At 37.8% G+C, this 22,834-nt stretch overlaps 1 protein-coding gene across 1 annotated transcript in view; it reads right to left on the bottom strand.

Moving 5' to 3' along the window:
* The window catches only part of MGAM (maltase-glucoamylase), a 239,787-nt gene that overhangs the window by 82,682 nt on the left and 134,271 nt on the right, over positions 1-22,834 (bottom strand). The window contains exons 5-11 of the mRNA XM_055284278.2: positions 20,824-20,952; positions 17,803-17,978; positions 7,210-7,330; positions 5,456-5,565; positions 4,801-4,952; positions 4,100-4,271; positions 1,412-1,511 (exon numbers count right to left, since the gene is read on the bottom strand). Coding sequence (XP_055140253.1) covers positions 1,412-1,511; positions 4,100-4,271; positions 4,801-4,952; positions 5,456-5,565; positions 7,210-7,330; positions 17,803-17,978; positions 20,824-20,950 — 958 coding nt within the window. The 5' untranslated portion in view covers positions 20,951-20,952. The remainder of the gene's footprint in view (positions 1-1,411; positions 1,512-4,099; positions 4,272-4,800; positions 4,953-5,455; positions 5,566-7,209; positions 7,331-17,802; positions 17,979-20,823; positions 20,953-22,834) is intronic.

Here is a 22,834-nt window from a genome sequence, read left to right as displayed (position 1 = left end):
TCTCGCCTAAGTGTCTTTCCCCCTTCCCTTTCACCTATTAATTAAGATTGTATAGAAGCCCCAAGTTATAATCTCTGCTTTGAGTTACTCATCACTGAGAACTCCTGTGTGTATGTATATTACATGTGTAAATAAATTCTGTCTTTTCTATTGCTAATCTACCTTTTTTGCCAGTTTAATTTGCAGGCTCCCAAGAATTAACCCTAAGAGGTTAGAGGAAAAGTTTTTCCTCTCTGACTTTCACAACCACAGAACATGTCCCACTACATACCCCATCATTATTGTGAGAATATAATTCAACTAGACATGGAGGTAACTATCCTCACTGAATCTCACATCAAACAAAAGCCAAACTAAAAAAAAAGTCAGAAATTGTATCATAAATTCAAAACCCCTCTATGTGCCAATCACCATTCTCAAAAGTTGAGTCATTACCTTGATTTGCATCTAGGAATAAAATGCCTCGAGAAATATTGCAATGCACTCTTTGGTCATAGGAACAACTCATACAGAGTATCTAGGATCTTGTGGCCTTTCCCAAGTCTGACTCATCTTATTTTCTGGTTCCTTTCACCTATCTAAAACTGTACAGTCCTTATTATATTATCTCAGTCTATTCTTAGGTTATTTGGTATTTTAAGTACCTTAGGACCATCTAAGATTCTATTAGAATCGTCTTAGATTCATCTCTTAGATGTCCTAGAATCATCTTAGATCATTCAGAGTGCTTCTCGGGTATCTGTGGTCGAGAATCAGATCTTTATTTTGTTTAATTTCCATTTCACTGTAAGCTGATATTTTCATAAAATAATATGAAAATGAATTACTAGAAAAAGGTTCATGTGTGCATGTGGAGGCTACAGCATTGCTTACTCGCCATTTCTATACTCATCTTAATATAGACCTGAAATAGTCTGTGACCCATTCAGGGACCACACTTTGAGGAGCACTGATTGAATCGATGACTCTCAATTAAGAAGCGGTATGGATCAATACCCTATGCCCACCATCAATCCTGGGAAATTCGGATACATCTTCTCTTCCCCTGTGGCAATTCATTGCCACTGTGATCTACTGACTACAAGGCTGAAGACAGAGAAGAACACATTGGTGGAAACTATCTCAGAGTAAATTATAGGGAAGGGTGAGCTCCTTAACTTGATAATAGAAAATATTCCAACAGAGGCCACCAGATTCAGGAAAATCATAAGCTAGGAGAAAATCCCCTACTCATGGCTGCCATGGATCAACAGGTAATGAAGTAGGGATAGCACAATTAGAGACTCTATAGGGCCCTCCCTACACTATGGCTCAGTCACTCTTAAAGGGATCCATTCCTTTTATCATAGTGCTGTAAGAAAGGGACTGAAAATCACTCTTGTGCTTGTTTTTTCCATGAATATTCCTTTACCCATGGCATTGCTGTTCATCAGAAACACCCCAAAGGACAATCCACTAGCGTCTTCAAGGCACAAGAAGAATGTCTGCGCACCATACAAATTAGTTCCGTTCTGCAGAAAGATAATTAAAAACCAAAATTTACAACTAAGAAGTCTCAGCATCACACTGTGGGGTTGGTTTAGGAAATCAGTCTTAATCATGCAACTAATTGACAGGAGATTCAGGGTCATAAAGACACATTTTTAAAGGATGGGGACTATATCTAGTTGATGTTAACTAAGTGAACTCATGTTTTCTTACAGAATGAGCCAGCTATGATCATTCATCTAGAAGGACTGTGAAGGCTGTGATGTTTTTTAGAAGGTAAGAGGATAGGAATTTTTAAAATGTAATTCAAAAAGCTGCCCTCTCAAAGAGGCCTGTCTTAACCTGACTTAACCTCATCAGCAAAAGCTCCGTCAATATGCTTTAATATGAATCAGGTAACTAGATGGAGCTCTAGTCTAGGCTTGTCTTCAAGACTCCAGAACAGGAGTTCTCAACCTAGACTGCACCCCAGACCAATTAAAACAGAATCCCTGGAGGTAGAAGCAGACATGGCTGTTATTTTCTAATTTCCCCAGGTAACTTCAACATGTAGTCACATTTGATAACTATTGCTCTTGAAAAGTATTTCTCAAAATTTGGTGTATCCATAAACTACATGGGCAGTTTAGTTAAATGCAGATTTCTTTTTCTTTTTTCAGACAGGGTCTCACTTGGTCGCCCAGACTGGAGTGCAGTGGCGTGATCTTGGCTCACTGTAACCTCCACCTCCCAGGCTCAAGCAATTCTCCTGCCTCCGCCTCCCGAGTAGCTAGGATTACAGGTGTGTGCCACTACCGCCTGGCTTTTTTTTTTTTTTTTTTTTGAGATGGAGTCTCACTCTGTCTCCTAGGCTGGAGTGCAGTGGCTCAATCTCGGTTCACTGCAAGCTCTGCCTCCCGGGTTCACGCCATTCTCCTGCCTCAACCTGCCAAGCAGCTGGGACTACAGGCACTCGCCACCATGCCTGGCTAATTTTTTTGTATTTTTAGTAGAGATGAGGTTTCACCAGGTTGATTTTGAACTCCTGACCTCAAATGATCCACACGCCTCGGCCTCCCAAAGTGTTGGGATTACAGGTGTGAGGCACTGCTCCTGGCCCTAAATGCAGATTTCAATTCAATAGATGGAAGAAGGGACTGAAAGCCCACCTCTCTCACACAGTGGTTCCCCTGCTATATACACACTTTGAGAAGCAAGGATCTCAGGCTCCTTAATGAAACAATTGTCACCAACTATTCTTAGGTAAGCTGCTCTGACTCAACAACTTTTCTGCTTTTCTGATAGGCATATGTACAATACAGAGCCTGGGCTTAAAATTACACAAAGTAGGGATTAGATTCTTCCTCTGTTCTTACAAACTCTTTTTTTTTTTTTGAGACAGAGTCTCGCTCTGTCACCCAGGCTGGAGTGCAGTGGCATGATCTCGGCTCATTGCAAGGTCTGCCTCCCGGGTTCAGGCCATTCTTGTTCTTACAAACTCTTTTGCCTTGAGCTATTAATTTGGCTTCGCTGGGCCTCAGTTTTGTCTAACAAGAAATTATATTTTCTAGACTCTATGGCTAAATATATATACACATACACGTATGTGTGTGTGTGTGTATATATATATATATAGTTGACTAATAAATTATTGCTGTAATCTCCTTCAATCCATCCATTAATTCTACTTAGTCAAGAAAGCCCAGCCGGGCACAGTGGCTCACATTTGTAATCCCAGCACTTACGGGAGACCGAGGCCGGAGGATCGCTTGAGTCCAGGAGTTTGAGATCAGCCTGAACAACATGGCGAAACCCAGTCTCTACAAAGAAAATACAAAAAAAATTAGCCAGGCATGGTGACACGCACCTTTAGTCTCAGCTACTCCAGACACTGAGGCGGGAGGGTCACCTGAGCCCAGGGAGGTTGAGGCTAAAGTGAGTCATGGTTGCGCCACTGTACTTCAGCCTGGGTGATGGTGAGACCCCATCTCAAACAAAGAGAGAAGAAGAAAAGAAAAAGAAAGGCCCTGAACAACAGAGTATTGCCAAATCCAGAAAACAATGTTACTTCAAATTTTAGCAGTCAAAACAAAGTGGAAATAAAATAAAACAATAACAACAAAACTCTGTCTGTTCTTTCACTACCACAATCATTCTTTATTCAAAAAAATGATTGTTTTAGCTGAGACTTTATCCTATTGTGGTGATAAACCTGGTGAGTCAGTGATTAAAGGTGATCCTAAAAGTATGGAGATCACAATCAACTGTTGTTGAGAATACAGATATTAGTAATATCTTCTCCCTGTCTGGTTAGGAAAATATGAAGGAGTTGGCATTTATTGAGCACCTTCTTTCTGGCAGCCATTCTTCTAGATACTTTACATGTATCAGTTCATTTCATCCTCACCACAACCCTATTGAAATATTACTTCCATTTTATAGATAAGAAACTGAAAACAGAGAGGTAAGTAACACCCAGAACCACGTAACTGGTGAGTAGCAAGACTAGAATTCAAAGCCAGGTAGTCTCACTCTAGACTCTTACTCTTAAACACTACACTGTAATACTAGAGGTGACCTTCAAGAATGAGACTATGATATTCAGTGGAAAGGGTCCCATTTGAAAGCTTACTCCATTGGGAGTTGTGTCCCTGTTAAATATGGGCCAGGTCTTCCAATTCATATCATGCCGGTACTGCTGGTGCACATGCTCTCCCAGGCCATACACGTTAGCGCTAGGCAGTCGAGTGGAGAGCTGCAAGAACTGGTCAGCAAACAGTAGGGGCCCAATGTTCGAGTCAAACCTAGACACAGGTGGAGAACACAAGGATGGGTGAGCAAGCAGGGTGGAGAGAACATAAGTGCTTAGAAAAGCGTCCTTTATATCTCAGTGACTCAATAGCCCCCATTCATTCAGTCCCATTTGCCCTCCTGTGACATTTTTCTATGGAAAACAAGAGATTAGGACTCCTTGAAGAAAGGGACCATGTGCAAATTTCTTACATTAGTCTCCCAGACCAGAAAGCCTACCACATGACCAGAACACTATACTTACGATAGGAGATGTTCAGTAAATATTTACTGGTGGACAGCTGGTTATATATTACAGACATAGGGAAATAAAGGGAAAAATAAAGAGAAAAAAATGATTGTGCAAACAGAAGAAAGAGAAAGAAAGCCAGAAAAAATATATACTTTAGAAAGTAAAGGGTCTGGTCACCAATAATGGGCTCACAACCTTCAGGAATATTGTTGAAACACCCCCTTCTTCATGCTTACAGACCTCCCTGTAACCTTCCTACTCTTATCCTTAGATAGGTTTCCAAAACTTACAAAACACGATTGTTGCTTCTTCTGGTCACTTTGATGCTAAATGGCTCTCTGGAGATTTCAACTTGGTAGGTCAAAGAAGAAGCAGCATTTCCACTGAAGGACTGCACATGTTCGTGGGGCACTTCAAACCTGTTATTGGTTTGGTCGGTCAACTGTGCAGAGATAGAAATAGAAGGAAAGCCAAAATAAAAACTTGTCAGAGCTTGCCAATATCCCTACTTACAATACTGGAATCAGGCACTTATCAAACTGACCTCATATCTAAGGTAGATGTACTCATTATGTTACCAAATTCAAATGGTTCACCTTTGGGCATAAGTTAGTCTTTAGGTAGAGACATACACAGCACATCTGCAGAGATGGATTGAAAGCTATGATACTTCCTTATTTTATCTTCCTACCACATTCCACATGTTATCTAGAGTAAATGAATGAAAGCCAAACTCACTAGTAAACTGTAATACATATTCAGGAAGTTATCACAGTAAAGGAAGGCTATTCTGTATATGTCTTTAACATACAGGTGCTAATTAATAATAGCAGTATAGAAAAATACCTCCAGTAGCAAAATTTTCTATTTTGTAGTAACTGCAGTCATCAGATATGGAATAAAAGTCTCTCAAAAAAACTCAAAAAAAAATAAACAAATTACAACCTTAAAGTGGAAACGATTAGATGTCTGATACTCTGCTGTGAGAAGAACATTGTCAACATTGCTTCCGAACACGGGTGAAGAAGGCAGATTTTTCAACCGGGCTGTGAATCCTAACACAGGAGAAAAAAAGGATTTTCATGGTTGACTCTGCAAATTCTCAAATAATAGCCACATAAAAATTAGGATACATGGGGCTGGGTACAGTGGCTCGCACCTGTAATCCCAGCACTTTGGGAGGCCAAGGCGGGTGGATCACAAGGTCAGGAGTTGGAGACCAGCCTGACCAGCATGGTGAAACCCCATCTCTACTAAAAATACAAAAATTAGCTGGGTGTGGTGGCACACGCCTGTAATCCCAGCTATTCCGGAGGCTGAGGCAGGAGAATCGCCTCAACCCCAGAGGTGGAGGTTGCAGTGAGCTGAGATCGCACCACAGCACTCCAGCCTGCATGACAGAGTGAGGCTCCATCTCAAAAAAAAAAAAAAAAAAAAAAAAATTAGGATACATGTCAAAGGGATTGATGAAAAGCCTTTATTTCTCAAAAGAAGGGAAAAGACAGATATATACCCCATCATATGCACATACTATCTATGGCAGATTCTGGAGCTAGATATCATCATTACATTATATAAAAATCTATGTCTCTCTTCTACAAAATCTGATTGAAAACCTCCCCCAATAAGCCTAACACTCATTCCACAAGCTCATCAGTCATTTGGTGTTAATTAGATGCCCTTTACATTCTCAGACCTGATATACACATACGTAATTCCTTCTCAGTTATTTTCATATTACATTACAGGTGATTATATCCATTGATGCCATCTCCCTAATTAAATGGTAAACCAGGTGAGAATTGAGATCTTATTGGAACAGTCCATCAGGCCAAGAGCATCTGAAAGGGGAACATGCCTCTTCCTTTATACTGAGAGCCTCCCTAAAGTGTCACCTTCTGCTATCCCCTAGAATGGTCATCATTATACTCTGCATTTTGAGATGGAGTCTCGCTCTGTCACCCAGGCTGGAGTGCAGTGGCACAATCTCAGCTCACTGCAACCTCTGCCTCCTGGGTTCAAGCGATTCTCCTGCCTCAGCCTCCTGAGTAGCTGGGACTACAGGCGCATACCACTACACCCTGCTAATTTTTGTATTTTTAGTAGAGATGGGGTTTTGCCACGTTGGCCAGGCTGGTCTCAAACTCCTGACCTCACATGATGCATCCATCTCAGCCTCCCAAAGTGCTGAGATTACAGGTGTGAGCCACTGTGCCCGGCCAATGCTCTGCATTTTAGAGTGGGAGGAAGAAGAGGGGCTATTCACTCCATGAACACTTATATTGACTAGTAACTTTCATAACATGTTTATAAGATTGGAATTATTTCCATTTCATAAAAATAGCATAAAATTAGAGTTGGAAGTAGTCTGAGAGGTTACTGATTTCAAATCCCCCACTTCAAAAGGGATAAGCTTGAAAACAAAAATGATCAATGATTATTGCACAGTCATGAAGGTCCATAATGGGGAAGCTAGAAAGAGAACATGGTCCCTCAACTCCCAAGGCAGAGAGTAATTTTTCCTTGGTGCCCACATAGATTCTAGTCCTTGATTAAGAGCAGTGCCCACCTTCTGTCACATGTGGTTATGTGGCCCCACAGAGCAGAACTCTGCAGGCTGCCCCAGCTCTCCTCTGGGGGATACAGAGTCAACCTCCACAGGGTCTGCACCTCCTGCATCATGGCAGACTCTGGCTTACCTGCATTTGTGTTTACAAGGTCGCCCTCCATGTGGTAGCTATGATTCTTGGAATAGTAGCACCAGGGAACACTTATAGCTCCCTGGGGATTCCAGCAACAGCCACGTTGGTCACATGTGGCCTGAAACAAGAGGTTAGTCAAAGAAGCTCCATTTAGTTGTAGAACACAATCATTTATAAAGCATGAAACATCTAATTTGAGACTGTGGTATCGATAACTTCATTTTACAAATAAGGCAACTGATATTTAGATAAATTGTGCCATTACCAAGAAATGGCAGAGCTTCTACCTACAACCAATTTTTCTGACCAGTGTCCTTCCTATGTATCAGTATGGGAAGCAAAATGCATCCTATAACTTTTATCACAAAAAAACTCATAAATATATTTAAATAGTCTAAACAATAATATAGTTATATCACCAGTAATCCAAAATTACAAATGGAGCTTCATTTATATCGGCTTTGACTTTTAAAAATGAAAATAAGACTTTGCAATCATCTTTATTCTGAAGCTTTCAAATCAAACTAATGTTGTTTTGACTTTTAAATATATGCTTTACATTTATGTGGATTATACATATGTGAGATATATGACATGTATACAGTCGCTCAACTCCTCCAGAGGCAGAAGGTAGTCCTTCTTGACACCCAAATAGATTCTTACTTAAGAAAGGTGTGTGCCTTCTAACATAACTAATGACTGAATCAAGTAAAGGCCAAAATGAAGATAGTTTCTTTCTCACACCAACTAATGTGAGAGAAGCAACCAGGTTAAATATAAAAAAGGACAAAGAACTCTCTCCTCTTGAGTGCGTGCTGAATCAAGTGATGTGCAAGTAATAGAAACCGGAGAAAATAATAAGATGCTGCTTTCAAGATTAGATCACAGAAAGATTGAAGCTTCTGTCTTGCTTGCTCTCTTTCACTTTCTCTGTTGGAGTCCTCGTTCTGGGAGAGGCGAGTTGTCATACTGTGGAGGGGCTCACATGGCAAGGAACTGAGGGAGGTCTCCAGCTAGCAGTCAGCAAGGAACTCAGGTTCTCAGTCCAACAACACCTGAAGAGGTGAATCCTGCCAACAATTGCATGAGTGAGCTTGAAAACGATCATCCCATAGTCCTGGAAGACACCTTGACTACAGCCTTCCAAGAGAAACTGAGCCAGAGGCACCTGGCTAAGACAAGGTCAGATGTCTGACTACAGAAGCTGTGAGAAAATATTTATCATATTAGGCCATTACATTTTGGAATAATTTATTACACAGCAATAGATAACTAATACCTCCTGCCAGATCATTTTACAAATGAATTAACTTTGGCCCATAGTGGTAAAGCTTCTCCGAGGTAATGTGACCTGCCAAAGGTTACTCAGCTATTGAGAAAGGAAGAACAAAACTTAGTTCTCTTACTATCCATTTCTTTTTTTCTATACTCTGGGTTGAGTATCTCTAAGCACATTTTCAGGAGAATACAGCCTTGCAAATGGTCAGAAAAATGTTTTGCTTAGCTATACGAACAGTGAAATTTAATCCAATGCTATTTTTTACACTAATAGCCAATATGAGGGATAAACAATGATGTCCATATGTGGTTTATACTGCGGTAAGATCAGGTTTCACTGTGAACTCAACCTCGATCCACGGTTTTGTCTTTGTTCTTGTAAAATCCACTCAGATGAAACCTCAGCATAAAAAGAAAAAAGTGTTGAAAAGGGTGTTAAGCATAATGGTTTTTGTAGACAGCCCAGAGTTTAATAATTTTTCCATTAAACTGGAAAGGACAAAGATCAGAGCGGCCAAAAGAGCAAGGAATGCAAACAGTCTCTGTTGGCCAAGTCAAAAATGCCAGCTTCTACAGCAGAGCTGAGCCATTGCAAGAAGTGGGAAGAGACATGGAGCAAGACCCATATAATAAGAGAAAACAAAGTACGTAAAACCTAGGAAAATAGATTCAGAAAGAAACTATGGAAAATGACGGCATGAATAGAATTAGGGCACCCAAAAAGAATTAGGCCGAGGACACAAAATGCCCCTTTAAGTTGGATATGATAATTAAAAATTTAAGAGAAACTGCCAAAATAATATAGAATGTGTAACTACCAAAACAGTACTGAAGGAAAATTGTTGGAGTTGGGGGGAGTGTGGAAATCCTCGATCCAAAAAATTAAGAAAAAAGACATGTTTATGAAGGAGTGGGGGTGGGGACTAGCACATAAACAGAATGAAGAGAAGGCACAAAATGAGACCGTAGAAAGAATGTGTCATGTCAACGATCACATGGGTTTAAATATTTAAAAGACAAAGATAGATTACATTTAAAGGAGTAAGTCCAACTAAACGTTTCCTATAGTTTACACATCCTAAACTTAAGCTCACAAAAGCCCTGAAAGTAAAGGGGAAAACAAATATGTAAAAAGAATGCCAGCTGGGCGCAGTGGCTCATGCCTATAATCACAGCACTTTGGGGGGCAGGCAGATCACTCGAGGTCAGGAGTTCGAGACCAGCCTGGCCAACATGGTGAAACCCTGTCTCTACTAAAAATACAAAAATTAGCTGGGTGTGGTGGTTCGTGGCTGTAGTCCCAGCTATTCAAGAGGCTGAAGCAGGAGAATCACTTAAACCCAGGAGGCAGAGGTTGCAGTGAGCCAAGATTGTGCCACTGCACTCCAGGCTGGGTGACAGAGTGACACTCCACTCAAAACAATAAAATAAAAGCCATATTAATATCAGGCAAATAGGCTTTAAGTAAAAATTCATTATTAGAGAGATATAGAGTCAGTACATGATGATTAAAGTTTCAAGATATTACAGCTCAAACTTGATATACACCTAATAATACTCAAAATATATACAAGAAAAGTTTAAAGAATCACAAGGTAAAATTAAGGGAGATAGTATATAACAGAATATTTTAAGAACACCCAGAGTAATTGATGGATAATGTACACAAAAGATGGAAAGATATGTTACTTTTTATATAATAGCTATACAGGCTCTTTCGCCAACATGAAGAGGAGGAGTGAATAGAATACAGAGACAGAGAGAAGCCAGATAATGAAGACACTGCTTAAGAGTCAATCAAGCTCTGCTCTACCCTAATCATCTCCTCCTCCAATTCCCAATGCTTCTTAACATTTAAAAGAGAGAGAAGGGAAGAAACAAAGAAAGTACTTTATGTCAAAAGCAAACATGAAACATAAAGGATAACTACAGCCCAGTCTTATCCATGAACATACATGCAAAAGTCTAAAAGAAAAAGCACACAAAGGATTAATAACAGAAATCAGTAACATATTAAACGAATAATGACCAAGTGGTGTTTCCTCCATAAAAAAGGAGATCCTTTAATAATAGGAAATCTACTTGTGTAATTCATAAAAAAAACTCATTTTAAAAAGTATACCATATAATCATTTGAATTCACCAGCTATCATAATAAAATTTTTAGCAAACTTGGAATGACAAGCAACTTCCTTAGTTTGATAATGGATATCCACCAAAACTATACACAAGTATCTTACTAAATGGTAACGTATTAAAAGGATTCCTTTTAAAATCAGAAAAAAAAACCTAAGTGACCCATCACTATGATTGCTTATAATTTAAAAATATATTGGAGGTTCTAACAATTCAAGAGGACAAGAAAAAAAAATGTACAAGACTGAAAACAATGAAGCCAAATCATCCATTACTTCCGGACAAAATATTGTCTCGGTAGAAATTCCAGAAAATTTATAGAAAAAATAGAATAAATAACTCAATTATTATTATATTAGATTCTTTTTTTCTCTTCTTAAATCTATAACTTTTTGTTTTTTGTCTTTAGGCTTTTAGTCTTCCTGGAATTGTTTTTGAGATACAATGTTATATGGGAATATATAGTTATCAAAACATAAGTCACAAGTGTTGATAGGCTTGACTCTATTAAAATGTAAAACTTTTCTTCATCAAGACAGTATAAAATAGATGAGCAAAGCCTCATAACAGTAAATATTTGCAACATATATGATAAGAATAAGATCCAGAATCACATGAATGAACAAACAGGAAGCTTGTACACATCAACAAGATAAACATCTCAATGTAAAATTGGGCAAGACAGAAAAATTCACAGAAAAGAACTAAATGAGAGATGTTCACCAATATTAGTATTCAGAAAAATTAGCACTGAAACCACAACAGAATACTATTTTATAATCCCCAAATGGCAAAACTTTAAAAGACTGTCAATTCCAAAGAAGATACAGAGAATGACAGTAAGATGGTAAATCGGCACAGCCACTTCGGAGATCAATTTGATAATGTCTAGTAAACTTGAAGGTATATATCTAAAATCACACAGATGCAAGTAAAAAAAACTTACAAAGATATTCAGAATGGGACTGATGTAACCTCAAGATATTGAAAAAAACTAATTTTTTTACTATAGAAAGAGTGATTTTGATTTATTTTTGCCATAAAATTGATATATAATTTTATATAATTGCGTACCAATTTTACAGCAAAACAAATGAACTAGAGATATCTATCAACATAGTTTAATCTCACAATGTTAAGTGCATAAACAAAAATGCATTTTGTTTATAGGCTGTATATATCTATTATTTACAAGTATATATAGAAGTAGCAAAGGTCGAAAGGAATGCATGGTAAATATCAATTTCAAAAGTGTGGTTACCTCTAAAAAGGATGGAGGAAAAGGTAATAATACAGAAGGGATATGAGAAGGTGACTTCATCTCTGCTGATAATATTTTATTTCTTAAGCTGGATAATGGTTATATATTTTTGTATATCTTAAAGATTTATTAATAATTATTTCAAAGAAGTTAATGCTATACAGAAAAAATCAAAACCATTGTGAAAATAAATAACAGAAAATAATATAGGACTGCCTATTTTCTCAACTCCCCATCTTTTATCAAGTCCCAAATGTGTCATTATTTTTCAAGCTTTCATATACTGGATTACCAAGAAGACTATAATAATCATGCCTAACAATATAAAAACACAGACTAAAAACATTCCATATTTTGCCAAAATCCCTTCCAACATAATGACCTACAGAACTGCTAAAAAATATACAACTTTGCACATTGTGTCAAACACATTTTACTATATTCTCAAACTATGGTCCCTGTCAGAATCACCTGGAAAATTTAGGAAAAGTATAAAAGCTCAGGCCCTATCCTCCTTCACTGAAGCTGGAGTGCTGAGGATTTTATTAGCTCTCTAGGTGATGCTAATACAGAACAATGTTTGAAAACCGCTGCTGTAGACCAATGGTTATTAATCTTAGCTGCACATCTGGATCACCTGGCAAATTACAAAAATAAGCAAGCCTGGGATCCACACCTTAAGAATTAAATCAGAATTTCTGGGACAGAGAACAGGAAATAGAGAAAAAGAGAAGCAAACAGAAAGTAGTAAAATGAAAACTACTAAATGATAATCCATGATTCCTACTCTTACAGGAAAACAGAGAAGCCCCAGGTGCTTGTGGGCTGATCAGTGTAATGGGTAGAGAGAAGAACCAGAAGAAACCTAAAGGAATCTGTCACAGACTTTCTCTCCTAACACATTTTCTGTAGTAAGCATGTGGGCCTTTTAGTTTTAAAAATATTTTCTCACATATTTTTATATAAAAAAGAGAAATTGCCACCCTAGATTCTCAAAAGCCTATTCTAAACGTGCAATCAATTATCAACCAGAAACTTTCTCGGAAGTAATTCCCTATGTCTTTCCACAATATGGGGTGAAAATAATTTACTGATAAGATTACAGGCACCTTGAAATGCATAAACCTTTAGGGCATTAGGAAGCAGCAGATCTAAGATTTAAAAAAAAAGAAAATCAAAACTTCAGCAACTGCAGCCTCCAGGAAAGACAGAGGGCAAAGTTGCAAGGACAAATGCAAGCTGGTTAAAAAGACACGATCCTAGACTGAGGCAGAGTCAGCTTGAGTGAGTCAGTGGCATCAGCCATTTCCTGCCACTGGAGGGAACAGGAGGAGCTCCTCACAATTCGCGTTAGACCTCAGTCACTCAGCTCTGCCACCCACCCTATTCCCAGTGCTTACTCCTCTAACCTGTGCCACCCCATCCTGCTCTGTTCTGTATTGTCCAGGTCACCACAGCCTTCACCATTAATAGCAGCCTTTATGCTACTCTGAAAAAAAAAATAAGCATTCCTCTGCAGTTGTTTAAAATGGCCATCAAGTTCTCTAACACCCTTTGTGTCAAGAGGTGGAGTCTGTCGCTGTTCCTGTTGAATCTGGGCCGGCCTGAGACTGATTTGATCAACAAAATGCAGCAAAAGTGATGCTATGCTGGTTTAGGTGCGGTATTTAAGAGAACTGGAAGCTTTTGCCTCTGTCTCTTGCAGCACTGAGCCACCATGTAAGAAGTTCAGCTACCCTGCTGGAGAGAGTACCAAGAGAGACTCCGTGACTACATGGAAGGGAAGAGGGTGCAGTCAGCCTTACCACCATTTTCACCAAGGTACCAGGTATGTGAGTAAACTCATCTTGAAACCTCCAGACCGGATCAGCCACCAACTGAATACCACCATATCATGTAATCCCAGTAAATGCTATGTGGAACAGAACCATTCAGCCAAACCCTGGCAGAATCTCTGACTTATAAAATCACTAGATATAATAAAACAATTGTTGTTGCAAACCACTAAGTTTGGATAGGTTGTAATTCAGTAGACAAATGGAGAAGCTACGCCCTAAGAAAACAGAAGTCTAAGAAAATAGAAGACTTAGAGCAATTTCAGTTAGACTGGTGCTTTGGCTGGAATGTGCCCCCTCCAAAATTCACGTGTTGCCAATATATTAGTATTAACAGGTGGGGCTTTTAAGAGGTGATTAGGCCATGAAGGCTCTTCCCAGACAAAGGGAATTAGGTGTCCTTATAAAGGAGACAGTGGGCTGTCTCTTGCCGTCTACCTGCCGCCATGTGAGGATGCAGCAAGAAGGTCCTCACAAGATGCCAGCACCTTGGTCTTGTTCGTTCCAGTCTCCATCCATAACTATGATAAGTAAATTTCTGTGTTTGATAAATTACCCAGTCTTGGGCATTCTGTTATAGCAGCACAGAAGAACCTGATGTTGTGAACAAAAAAGGTGGAACCAGAAAGTCTCCACATGAAGAAAATGAGTAGAATGAGACAAAGTATCCCATCTTCAAATAGAGCAGGAATTTTAGAAGTTGAAAGCACTTGATGATAAAGGAATTTCAAATCACCCTCTATTCATCAAAATGTTCTCTAGCTGTTTTATGTGCAGCAAGTTTGAACAAACAAATGAATAAAATTAGTCTTGACTCTGAAATATCTTAATTGTAGGCTATTTTATAATATGTGCATCTTGAGTCAGGTTTTGAAATTTAGCTTGTTATGCTGGCCACTTCATTTAACCTCAAGGTGAAGTCTAACAGCAAAGACTTTTTAAAACAAAGTTGCCACCTCTGCCATTCCCATAATCCAGTCTTTCTAGTCCCCCAAATCAGACTGTGGTGAATTTTCAGAGAAACATTTGCCAGAACCTTAAAGATCACTATTCTAAAATATTTTGAGGTTAGTATAGTGTTCAATAGTCATTTAATCGAATGTTTAATGAGTATGTTTAGCTGAGCACATACTGTCTCATTTTACTTAGAAGGATTTCACAGTTTATAAGAAAATGTGTCTTACTGATCAAGTCAAAGAACTTTCCAGAAGCAAAGCCAGAACTGAGTAACTCAATAACCTGGCTTCCCTTACATCCTTTCACTTGTCCAATGGCTACACTATCATTTCAAGGTGCCAAACATAAACTTAAGTCTTTTAAGACTTTAAGCTCTTATCTGGGCTCACTCCTCTTCCTAGCACCATATAATGGCTATTAACTGATGTTGTGTAAACACAGAGTAATTTAAAGGTGAAGACTCACAATGATCTTGGCAAAATGCAATACCCTTGCTGCTATATCATAAAACATGATCCCCAACACATTGATAATAAACTGGAATTTGGAAAAGGATATCATAAGCCAAATAAATGAGTAATACGTAGACAATTACCAAGTGTGTTTGCTGTAAAAGATGACAAAACTTCTGATTAAGAAATACGGTAACCTCTCAAATTATTCAGATTACCATTTATGTTATTGTTATCCTTGGAAAACAATTGTGAATTTCTCTCAGCTTAATTACTCTGCAATGTTTACTTTGGGCATGCGGGTTCATCTTTAAGCATGTGACCTGCTCTCCCATGTTTACACAGGGCTTTATAGCCCTGAAAAATCAAAGGATTTAAAAATATTAACTATCAGTTCTTTCCTAAGCTGGATATCTGGAATTTGATGAAATATTCCTGCTCCCTGCCATCAATGGGATCTTTCACCTCTGAGTTCTGGAATTGGGGATAAAAGACTTCATCAGGAAAGTGGAAAGGATTTTAGAATTCAAAGATTCGGAGTAAGTGTAGAGAGTTGTCTTTAAAATCTGCATAGAAGTATAGCCTAAGTGAACCTATGGAGGCACAGAGGTAGGGTCTTAGATGATAGAAGACAGTGATTGAACTTGGCTCAACATACAGTAATAAACCACTATATGTACTGAAGTTGGGTAGAAATAATAACAAAAGTTGGATGTAAAAAACAGCAATTCTAATCGCACATGTAACGGAATGGATGGGAGAAATGGAATTCAGAAGGGATGCCAGGGGGCACCTGGAGCAACCCAAGCAGGCGGAAATGATGATCTAGGGATGGCTGCAAGAATGGAAATGAAATGCCTCTTCTGGAAAATACTGTTAAGGAAAATATTTAAAAATACATGGAATACTGGCCAAAGGGATAGAAGGGATGAGCCAAGCAGAAGTTCTGCTGTTTCTGCTTCAAGAACTAGAAGCTGAATAGAACTACTAACAGAAATCTGGTAGCTGAGAAGGAAAAGCAGATTTGGTGAGGAGGTAACGAGTTCAGCTGATGTGATAGGAAGGGATTCAGTGAAGATGCCTTCCAACCAGCTTCAAGCCCAGAATTAAAGATCCAAACTAGAGTTAGATAATTGAGTGATCTTTTTTTCTAAGATCCATGAAGGGGACTCCTAGAGTCCATTCTCTCCAAAGAAGAGTCTCCCAAGAGTACTCAGGGTGTCAGGCTGGCTTGGTAGATTACTTCCTCCTGTACTGGAAAAGGATTCCCTCCCATAATTGGGAGAATGAAACAATGGTATTTACAACCAAGAATCATCTGCAGAGAAAGTTATTCTTTTAGTTCTTTTACATATAATCTTGAAGGACAGATGATAAGAATGATAAAATTATATAGCAATGGCTTCAACACCAGAACATTCTGCCTAGCCTATCTGTTGTGTTCATAACTTCTTCCCACCATCCTCTTTCAGCTATATTCCTTTTGATGTGAACACCATACAAACACATCATTATCCATAGCCTCAGCTCTCAACAACAATCCGGATCAGCATACAGCTCTCAGGATTCATAAAACATACAACAAAAGGTCTAAGATGTACCTTCTACAAGAAAATGAATCATTGAATGTGCCAGTATTTCTCTCTGGCTGAGCGAAAAAGGAGCATGCCAATTAATAAATGCCAAGGCCGTGGAGTAATTCAGTTAGATATGACATGTAGCAAAGCCAAAGTTCATTTATTGAACTTCAATCTTGATACCACAGTATTTATCAAAAGATCTTACAATAAAGCACTAAAGAAACATTACTATGGCTGGATCTGAAGTTCACCAATACCCAGTGACAAGATGGAGTGTTGCAGTAACGTGACATACTGAGAATGTAATAATCTAGGTGAGCTTCCAAGTAATGAGTGAGCTATTGAGTACAGCTCAAGTGAGCTATTGAGTAACCTGCACAATATGACAGGGAAAGTAAATGCATGTGCATCAACTTTCTGTAAATTTGGCACACCAAACATAGGGTGTGGGCAAAATACTTTATAATCATCATAATCAGCTGGACTTCAGCCGATAATCTAGAAACACTGGGCTAAGGTAAATGCCCAGATGTCTGCACTGTTTTTAATCTGGTATTAATTACCCTCTTCTTTCTAAAACATAGCTCTTGAAACTTTGTCCTTATTTTAAATAATGTTTTGTGCACGTGTATAAATTTTTACTGTAGATCCTAGATGAGCTTTGGAAATTCTGAAAGGAGAAGGAGAGACATACAGGGCATGAACAGAGTCAGAAAGAACTAGTAATCATGTAGTGTGGCCACATAAAAGACAAATACATTTTTAGTAAGTAAGCCCAAAATCTTTCACAGGAAACACTTATACTAAAAGCTTATTCATTGTTTTTCTGAAATTTGAATTTGGCTGGGCAACCGCACTTTTATTTGCTGAAGCTGGCAACCCAAGGGGATTTTCCAGGTCTTCCTTTCCCGAAGCTGCACTGTCATACAAGCATGGACACAGGTTAATTTGCCTGAGCCACTAATAGCTGCAACATAAACACCTCTCTTGAGAGTCATTAATGAAGAAAACCAAAACAAAACAAAAACAAAAAAAAATAAACTATCAAGTTGCATAAATTCTAAAATGGAAACAAAATTCATAACTCAAACCTTTGTTGGTGGCTGGTCAGGGATGCAATTAATTCGTTCCAATTCATTTACCACTGGACATTCAGCAGAAACAGGAGTGGTAGCAGTTGTTCCGGGATCTAGGGGACCAGTTGTCCTAGGATGTGTGGAACCAGTTGTTCCAGGATCTGGGGTACCAGTTATCCCGGGATCTGGGGCTATACCAAAAGCAAACATAAAAAGACCATTAGACAAATTTAATTTCACAGACATTCAATAGTTCTCAACACCTCCAATTAACTCCACTACTGAGTAGGCTTCACTCTGATGACCTCAAAATTTATGCATTCACTTTATAAAACGTCACTTTGTTCCTGCTGACTGTATTTACCTCTGTGTATCTCTATATCATCTCCTTCTACTCCCAACTCCCTCCCCTACAAGATAGTATGTATAAGAGCAAGGACTCCACCTTTAGACTAGAAGCTCATGAAGGTGGGGACCACCCTTCCTTTAGTCTAGGGGTCAGTAACTATGGCCTTCAGGCCAAATTAAGTCAAAGCCTGTTTTACAAACAAAGTATTACTGGAACATTACACACATGCACGTTATATATTATACACAATTACAAACTCGTTTGTTTTTAGCTGCTTTGTGCTACTAGGGCAAAATTAAGCCATTATGGCAGAGTCTGCATGGCCCACAAAATCTAAAATATTTACTATCTGGTCCTTTACAGTAAAGTCTGCAGACCTCTGATCTGATTCTTTATTTCCAACCCCAGCAGCAAGGGCACACAGAACATGTGCAGTACAAGTGCCATCCTAATTAGTAACCTCAGCTTTGCTTGCTCAGTCAACAGCCAATCCCCAGGTCAAAGAATGCTTCTGAGCAACGCCATTCTTCTGTAAATACAAAGTCCTATATGACAAAAGATGTAAAGGAAGCCCACCACTCTAAAAACTGACAGCTAGGACTTACCTAAGGGCTAGAGAACTTTGAATTCAGATTTAAAAATCAGTAAATTAGAAAAGGTATTTTTATTGTATCCTAAAATAAGGAGGTGAGCTTTCTTGAAGGTATTCTGCAATAAATTAATAATGACATTAAGACAAAACAGTGTCTTTTGATTGGTTTTCTTTTCATTGGGGGTTTCAAATTCAAATTGTGCCAATGTCTGCATAATGGTTTTAGTTACATCTTTAGAATCACATAATTTTAAGAGTTGAGCAACCTTTGGGACTTTTTTCTACAAAAAGTAGAAATTGTTGTAACAAGGGATGGGGTAGGAGGGGCAGAGAAGCCACAGGTTAACCCTTGATTGCCTGGTTCTCCTAGGAAGTTGATCCTAGATGAATCAGATAAGAAACCATGGATAACTCAGCATAATCCAGCTCCTTTTGAGGATATAAAAATTCAATAAACAAAAAAACTTTGATTAGATGAGGGTCTTCAGAAAGTCCATGAAAAATATGTATTATGAAAAAACTACTTATAAATTTCAAATATTTTTGGTACTAAAATAGACTCACAGTAGATTGTTACAACATGTCTGAACAGGACTTAGCTTGAGGCACTAGGAAAGATAAGACATCAATTTGAAAAGAGCACCTATCAGAGCAACATAAATTCTGCTAAAATTGAAGCAAGAACAAACATCAAACTCACGGTGAAGCTTGGGTGGAAAAATGGTGAAATCACTGATACTTACAAAAAGGTTATGGGGACGATGACCCACAGAAATCAGCAGTTTACAAAGGAATAACTCATTTTAAGAAGGACCAATACAACACTGAAGATGAACCCACAGCAGCAGACCATCCACATCCATTTGTGAAGATAAAAATTAATTTTGTCATGCCCTAATGAAGAGGACTGACAAGTAACGGCAGAAACAATAGTCAAAACCATAGATGTCTCACTTGGTTCAGCTTACACAGTTCTGACTGAAAAATGAAAGTTGAGCATACTTTCCACTCTACGGGTACCAAAATTGTTGCACCCACATCAGCTGCAAACAAGAGCAGAACCTTCAACAGAAATTTTAAACAAGTGGGGATCAAGATTCTGAAGTATTTCTTCCAATAGTTGTAGCAGGAGATGGAACATGGCTTTACCAGTACGAGCCTTGAGACAAAGCACAAAGCAATGGCTCCCAAGAGGGGAAAGAGGCCCAGTCACAGCAAAAGCAGACCAGTCAACAGCAAAGGTCATGCAACAGTTCTTTGGGATGCTCAAGGCATTTTCCTTGTTAACTTTCTGGAGGGCCAAAGAGCAGTAACATCTGCTTACTATGAGAGTCCTTTGAGAAAGTTAGCCAAAGCTTTAGCAGAAAAACACCCGGGAAAGCTTCACAGAGAGTCCTTCACCACCACAAAGCTCCTGCTAATTTCATCATCAAACAAGGGCAATTTTGCAAGAGTTTTGATGGGAAATCCACCTTATGGTTCCTATTTGGCTCCTTTTGACTTCTTTTAGTTTCCTAATTAAAAAAAAAAAAAATCTACAAAGGGCACTCATTTTTTTCAGTTAATAATGTAAAAAAGTGCATTAAAAAGGTTAAATTCCCAGGACCCTCAGTACTTATGGATGGACTAAATGGCTGGTATTATCTTTTACAAAAATGCCTTGAACTTGATGGAGTTTACACTGAGAAATAAAGTTTTTTTTAATTTTTATCTTTCTATCTTTCTTTCTATTTCTGTATTACTATTTTTCCACAAACTTTTTGAAGTCTCTCATATACTCGCTTGCCTTTCACATAAGGATATTGTTAATTATCATTCTTAGCAGAATTAGACTTATTTAAGGAAATTTGGCAAATATATTTAAAATGTCAATTATGGAATCCTGCAATGTATTAATTGATAAATCAAAGTATCAGAACTTAAACCTACAATGAATATTTACTGAGCTGTCCAAAACACATAGAACACACACATCTAACAGCCCCCACAACAAACACACACACACATGAGCATGAAAGCATTACTTTCCTGCCATTGATGAAGGTTTGCTCTAATAAGAACAGCATATGGAGAGAGCCCCAGAGTTACTTCTTACCTGTTGATTTCAGTGACTCTTTGGCTAAAAGCACAATTAGAACAATACTGATGATAAACAACACAAGCAGAAGAACACTGAGCACAATCTCCAAAGTAGTAAATTTTTTCAGCTTCTTTCTTGCCATCTCTAAAAAGTAAGAGAAAACAATTTTAGATGTGAATTTGATTTACTATATAACTACTAAGATTTTTAATGGAAAAGCTCAAATGTATGCAATGAATACTATAACAAGCCGCCCAAGCACCCATTATCTAAATTAAAAAATTATCAACTCATGGCCAATTCATTCTGTCTTTATTCTGGCCCACTTTTCTCCCTACCCCTGAATTACTTTGAAGCAAATCTCAGGTCTCATGTCTTTTAATCTAAAAATACTCAGTATGTTTCTTTAAAAGATAAGAAATTTTGCAAAAGACAAAATATTATCACGCCTAACGTATGTTTATAACAATTCTTTACTGTCATCAAATATCTAGTCAATTTTGAAATTTCTTTCATTGTCTGATGAACTTTTATAATTTGTTCTACTCTCCTGAGGATGCAAGTAAGATTTATATCTTGTAATTGGTTTATATCTGTTATGTATTTTTTAATTAACAGAATTTGTTCTGTAGATTTTTCCTGCAATCTGGATTTTGTTGATTACATCTCCACGCATGCTAACATGTTTCTCTACCCTTATAGTTCCTGTAAATTAATTATTAGCTTCAGAGTTTTTATCAGATTTAAGTTTTTTTTTTTTTTTTTTTAGCAAGAATGGTACATAGATGATATAGCATCTTCCAGGAGAATTTAAATCTAGTTAATTCTCTTTTTTGCCATCTTCATTCTGAAAATAACCAGCTAGATTACCTTGGAAAATTTACTTAAGCTTTCTCATTCTCAGTTTCCTCATTTACAAAGGAAATAAATTGAACTAGAAGATCTATGATATTCCTACCAGCATTTTTTTCACTTTTTAAAAATATTTTGTACTGATTTTAATTTTTATAGATTTAGGAGTACAAATGCAATTATGTTACATGGATTTATATGCATAGTGGTGAAGACTGGGCTTTTAGTGTACCCATCACCCAAATAGTGTACATTGTACCCAATAGGTAGTATTTCACCCCCCTCCCACCCTTTCTCCTTTTGGAGTCTCCGGTGTCTGTGACTCTGTATGTCCATATATACTTACTGTTTAGCTCTCGTGTATAAGTGAGAACATGCAGTTTTTAACTTTCTGTTTCTGGGTCTTTTCACGCAGAAAAAATAGCCTACAGGTCTATCCATGTTGCTATAAAAATATGATTTCATTGTTTTTTATGGATGAGTAGTATTCCGTGGCATATATGTACACTACATTTTTAATCCAATCATCTGTTGATGAACACTTGGGTTGATTTCATGACTTTACTATTGTGAACACTGCTGCAATAAAAATATAATTGCAGGTGTCTTCCTGATAAAACAATTTATTTTGTGTGTGTAGATATTCAGTAGTGGAATTGCTGGATTGAAGGGTAGTTCTAATTTTAGTTCCTTGATAAATCTCCATACCATTTTCTATAGAGATTGTACTAATTTACATCCCCACTAAAACTGTATCAGCATTTCTGTTTTTCTGCATCCTCCCCAATATGTGTTGTTTTTTGACTTTTTAATAATAGCCATTGTGACCAGTGTAAGATGACATCTCATTTGTGGTTTTAATTTGCATTTCTCTGATGATTAGTGATGTTGAGCATTTTTTCATGTTTTTTGGCCACTTGTATGCTTTTTTTTTTTTTTTTTGAAAAATACCTGTTCACATCCTTTGCCCACTTTTTAATGGGGTTATGTGTCTTTTTCCTGTTGAGTTCTTTATAGATTCTGGATATTAACCCTTTGTCAGATACATTATTTGCAAATATTTTATCCCATTCTGTTGGTTGTCTGTTTACTCTATTTTATTTTTTTACTGTGCAGAAGCTTTTTAGTTTAATTAAGTCCCCTATTGTCTAATTTTGTTTCTGTTGTGGTTTCT

Source organism: Symphalangus syndactylus, chromosome 6 (assembly GCF_028878055.3).
Source record: "Symphalangus syndactylus isolate Jambi chromosome 6, NHGRI_mSymSyn1-v2.1_pri, whole genome shotgun sequence".
Lineage (NCBI taxonomy): Eukaryota > Metazoa > Chordata > Mammalia > Primates > Hylobatidae > Symphalangus > Symphalangus syndactylus.
The sequence above is the reverse complement of the archived record's forward strand: the minus strand, read 5'-3'. Positions and strand labels throughout refer to the sequence as shown.